The sequence below is a fragment of the Myotis lucifugus genome, unplaced genomic scaffold (genome assembly GCF_000147115.1).
Source record: "Myotis lucifugus unplaced genomic scaffold, Myoluc2.0 scaffold_704, whole genome shotgun sequence".
Taxonomy (NCBI): Eukaryota; Metazoa; Chordata; class Mammalia; order Chiroptera; family Vespertilionidae; genus Myotis; species Myotis lucifugus.
Window position 1 is genome coordinate 307,617 of NW_005871752.1, and position 5,439 is coordinate 313,055.

The 5,439-nt window shown below is 59.4% G+C and overlaps 1 protein-coding gene across 1 annotated transcript in view; it reads left to right on the top strand.

The window, feature by feature from the left end:
• CCNO (cyclin O) overlaps positions 1-1,097 on the top strand; it is a 2,631-nt gene extending 1,534 nt beyond the window's left edge. The window contains exons 2-3 of the mRNA XM_006105626.3: positions 56-241; positions 612-1,097. Of these exons, the coding sequence (XP_006105688.1) occupies positions 56-241; positions 612-1,097 (672 nt within the window). The remainder of the gene's footprint in view (positions 1-55; positions 242-611) is intronic.
• The last annotated feature ends 4,342 nt before the right edge of the window (positions 1,098-5,439 follow it).

The window sequence follows — 5,439 nt, forward strand, 5'->3', positions numbered from 1 at the left end:
GCTCGGCGCTCTCCGCCAGCTCCGCCGCCCCCCCCCCCCCTCGGCTCCCCCGCAGGTCACGGCGGAGTCGCGCTGCAAGTTGCTCAGCTGGTTGATCCCCGTGCACCGCCGGTTCGGCCTCTCCTTCGAGTCGCTGTGCCTGGCGGTGAACACCCTGGACCGCTTCCTCGCCACCACGCCGGTGGCCGCCGACTGCTTCCAGCTGCTCGGGGTCACGGCGCTGCTCATCGCCTGCAAACAGGTACCTGCCCGCGGGGCCTGGGCAGCCCGGCTGCGGGCTCTCCCGGCGCGCACGGCTTCGCGCGGGGCTCCCCGAACTCCCGGCAGACGCCGGCACCCGGTGCACCCCACAGCCCTAGCCCCGCCCCGCCCCCACTGAGCTGGGCTGCGCGCGTCCCCGCGGCCCGTGCACTCCTAGCCCCTTCGCTCCCTCGCCCGTTTCTCGGCGGGACGGCGGGTAGAGAAGGTCTTGGGAGCGCGGCCAGGTGACCACGTGGAAGTCACGGCCATCTCGCTAGAAGGGAGGGGGCCCCGGTTTCCCCCGGGTTGGAGGCTGGGGTGCGGGCCCGGGCCTGGAGGCCGCGGCGGGGGCTGAGCGCCCTGTGCTGCAGGTGGAGGTGCACCCGCCGCGCGTGGAGCAGCTCCTGTCGCTGTGCGGCGGCGCCTTCTCGCGGCAGCAGCTCTGCAACCTGGAGCGCATCGTGCTGCACAAGCTGAGCTTCAGCCTGGGCGCGCCCACCCTCAGCTTCTTCCTGGAGCACTTCACGCACGCGCGCGTGGACGCCGGGCAGGCCCCCGTCTCCCACGCGCTGGAGGCGCAGGCGCTGGCGCGCGCCGTGGCCGAGCTGAGCCTGGCCGACTACGCCTTCAGCAGCTACGCCCCTTCCCTGCTCGCCATCTGCTGCCTGGCGCTGGCCGACCGGCTGCTCGGGCTCCCGCGCCCCGTGGACCTGCGCCTGGGCGGGCACCCCGAGCCCGAGCTGCAGGACTGCCTGGCGCAGCTGCGGCTCCTGGTGGCCATCAACGGCGCGCCCCTGGCCCACATGCTGCGCCTCCAGGCCTGCGGCGAGAGCAGCCTGTCCCTGAGCCCCAGCTGAGCTGGGAATGAGGTCGCCCTTGGCCTCCTGTCCCCTGGCCGGGCGGGCGGAGTGCTGCCTCTGCTTTGAGAGCATGCAGCCTTGGCCCACGGAGCGTGGGGCTGTAAATAGTGTAGGATCGTCATGGTTGTGTCTGGTTGTTTATTTATTTTACTGAGCGCCTGGGAGAGCACCTTTCCCCAATAAACAGGCTGTCTGGCCGACTGTCTCTGTCCTGGTTTGTCTGAATGTCCCTCTTACACGCGCTTGTCCCAGGAGGATGGTGAAGGCCTGGGCAGCAGGCAGCAATCGGGGTCCCCCCCCCTCCAGCTCCACTCCAGCTGGCATGTCTGTACCAGAGCCCAGGTCAGCCTGGGGTGGCTCGGTTGGTTGGAGGGTCCCCCATACACCACATGCTGGCCGGTTCCCGGTCAGGGGTCAGGGCACGTACCTGGGTCGCAGTTCCTTGTGAGGCAACCCCTGGCTGTTTCTCACGTTGATGTTTCCCCCTCCCTCCCTCTTTCAAAAATCAATAAGAACCCCACCAGGTCCCAGAGGTCCAGGTGACCTGGTTCCTGTTACAAGATGAGTCGTCACTTGGCAGAGACCCTGTGATTTCCACCCACCCTCGCCCTCCTGTCGCAGAATGAGGATGGCTCACCCCCAGAGGTGCAGAGGGTGCGGTGGGGTGTACGGCAGACTAGAGCCTACAGCCGCCCATGCTGCGGAGAGGGGGAGGGCGCACACGCTGGTGCAGACAGTGCCTTGGGACTGGGCAGCCGCGCACAGGGCAGGGAGAGCTCCCCGCCCTCACAGGTGCTGGAAATCAGGGCTTTGCAGGGCAGTCATGGGCACCACAAACCCAGCCCTGCTGCCTGCAATCAGGCTTCTCTCTCACCTGCTATGCGTGAGCCCAGGCAGGGGTCCTCAAACTACGGCCCGCGGGCCACATGCGGCCCGCCGAAAACATTCATCCGGCCCGCCGGGTGTTTTTGCCGCTGCTGTGTGCATAGGAATTTGTTCATAGTTTTTTTTAAAACTACAGTCAGGCCCTCCAACGGTCTGAGGGACAGTGAACTGGCCGCCTGTTTAAAAAATTTGAGGACCCCTGGTCCAAGGTAACTGGCATCCTGGTAACCATGGCTACCACTGGGCGCTTAGGCTCAGGCACTGTGCTCAGCATTCCTATTGCAGCCCAATCCCATGAGGCAGCGGCTCCTTTCTCGATTTCAGAGGACTCTGGCTGCAGAGGGGTGAGCAGTGGGGCAGGTGGGGAGGAGGCAGGTGATCTGCATCCAGGCCCCCTTAGCTGCTGGCTCAGCTCCCCACACACAGGCTGCAGTGGGCGTGGCGGCACTCCTCCAACAGGCTGTTTTTTTATTTTATATTTTTTTAGTTCTTTATTAGCTAAGGTATTACAAATGTGTCCTCATCCCCCCCATTAAACCCCCACCCCCCCCCCACCCCCCGCTCATGCTCTCAGGCTGTTTAAAGCCTGAGATGGTTGTGAGGTAGTTGGTATCAAGTACCAATTACACAAGTGGGCTCTGGGGTCAGTTTGCTGGGTGACCTTAAGCAAGTCTCATCACTATGTCTCAGTATCTTCTGTAAAAAGGGGGAAACAGTAGCACTTGTCTGCAGGGCGGAGGTCTGCGGTGAACGAGAGGGCCCATGCGAATCCCCAGCAGGGGCCCAGCGGGTAGCAAGTCTCCCAGGAGGCTGGCGGCAGCCGGCACAGTGAACGAAGCCGCTCACACACAGAAACTTGGAGACAGAAATAGCGATAAAGCAGGTGCAGGAAAAACATTATCACCCGGAGGTGAACATACTGTTGTTCGTGATACTGTTTATTCCCATTTCCTGTCTGGTTGAAAAAGACTTTCTATTGCATTGAGAGGAAGTCTAAATGCATGATCAATATGCACAAATAAAATGCAAACAAACTCAAAGTTAGAGAGTCTCCTTGCACTTCTCTTCACCGGCCCCCAAGCACTCCCCAGTCGGGACCCCTCGCCCTGAGCCCTCAGAGCACCCCTCCCTCCTGATGAGCCCCTTCGCCAGGCTCTGCAGGGTGGCTCCCTCCTTGGCTGGGGTGGGGGAAGTGGTGATCCCACGCTGACGAGGAGAGGCTGGTCTGTGACCCTGATGGAGGAGAGGCTGGTCTGTGACGGTAAGAAGCAGGTGGATAAAGTCATATCATCTCCAAATTCCAAAGCGCCCGCCTCAGCCTGGCGGGAGGGCGGTGGCGGAGGGAACAGGCTCTTCGTGTGAGGTGGGGAGGAGCTGTCCTCGCAGCGTTACTCCACCACGCAGCCAAGGTCTGTGTGATCTGGTTCCAGAACCCTCCAGGCGGGGACTCAGGTCGTCACCTCTTCAGGTCCTGTTGCCACAGGTTCCCTTAAACCAGCGGCCGCCATCCTTTCGGACCTCAGGGACCACCAGTGGCCCGAGGACCACCGGTTGGCGACCGCTGCTCTAGGATACAGTCCATGCACAACACCCATGTTTTTCTGCCCAATTTGGAACTCACTGATGGAAAATGAGCCTGTTTTGGAAAGTCGGTGATGGTCTCCATGTGTAGAGAGCACCCTGAAACTCAGCTAAGAGTTCCCCTACTTTGCAGGCTTGGAAGTTGGAGCGAGGAGGAGAGCAGGGATGGGCTGGCCAGTGGCTGGCTGCTCAGGAGACGGAGCCTGGACCAGGCTGTGGGAGGCTGAGGTGCAGCTGGAAGGCTCCTAAGACAACAACATGAATCCATCCAGCCAAGCACCAGTCACGTGACATAACTTCACAGCAACACTCCTGAAGTCAGCCTTGTTTTCCCTAAACAACTGGTTCATGGACCTGGTGGAGCCTGGTTCTGATCCCCAGGCGCTGGCCCCAAAGGCAGAGCTGGTTCCCTGGGACATCACCCCAACTCCAACTGACTGGCCTCCCCAGCTGGGCACCCCACCTACAGAGGGACCAGAGTCTTTAAGTCTATCCCAGCTCTGCCTGGGCTACTCTCCATCGCGCTAGGGGTCCTGTTATTATTACTCTCCATCCCGCTAGGCAAACTCATTAGTCGGCAGAGCCAAATATCAACAGTACACCGACTGAAATCTCTTTTGAGAGCCAAATTTTTTAAACTTAAACTATATAGGTAGGTACATTGTTATTAACTTAATTAGGGGACTCCTAAGCTGGCCTTTGCTAAAAACGTCCTCAATCTGATTGAGGTACGTTCGCTGAGGTCGACCCCTTCCAGCTCTCCCATCCACACTCGTCTTGTGTACTTGTTTCCTATCTTTTGTCACCCGCGGGCGATTTGCGGAGGGACTAGCACTAATCACTGCACAATGAGACTGCTGACTGACTGGCTCACTCACCTCGCGCGCGCCTCCCCCGCGCTGAGTCTCCCCTCGCCCAACCGACACCCCCCACTTCTTCTAACGCCACTTCTTCAAAATAGACTCGCCCAGGACGAAAACCGACTCCTGCGCATGGGCCACGAAGTTTCAATCGCACTGTAGGTGCGGGCCCACACGTGGTATTTTGTGGAAGAGCCACACTCAAGGGGCCAAAGAGCCGCATGGGGCTCGCGAGCCGCGCTAGGCCCTAATAACAGGGGTCCTGTTTATTAATCCAGGTAACAGGTGCAAATAAAGAGGATAGTTCACTGTCAAGACTACCAGGTGTAAGACACAAACAAGGTGCCCAACAGGAGGCCACAAAGATCCCAATTTCAGACAGTTGTTCAAATTAGATGCATAGAGTGGTCCCGAGAGAGCCCCTCACCCAAGGACCTGGAGATGCGCGGGAGGGGAGGGGGCGTGGGAAGGGGCAGGGGCTGCAGCGGAGCCGGAGCCAGAGCCGGAGCCCCTGGAGCCTGGTTGGGCGGGAGGGCAGAGGCTGCCCGCAGAGGTGTTTTCTGAAACCGGAGGAGAACGTGTAGGTGTCACTTTTCTATTATTGACCTCCCTTCAATTGTTGTGCTCTGGCACTGCTGCTGGGAAAATGCGGGCCAGGGGTGGAAGACCAGGGCTTCCAGCCGCGGCCTTAAGGTTCTGACCTAATTCCGACAGCCAGGCAGTCCTGCTGTCGTGGCCACTACGCACTGAGGACCGGGGATGGCTTGCCTCCAGTCCTGTCTTGTCATGAGGGATGACCGGTCTATTAGCATATTAGCGGACTAGCATTATAGTAATCTCTACTAGTAACTAGTGCTAAATAGTTGTGTACACACTCCTGTCAAAAATTGAAAACCTTAGATATGTATATCGCAAGTAACGCATGGAAACCTGCGTTTTAACAGACTTCTCCACACTATGGTGGAACATAAAAATCGGTAACGAAGAAGAAGAACAGATTACTTGGTACGCTG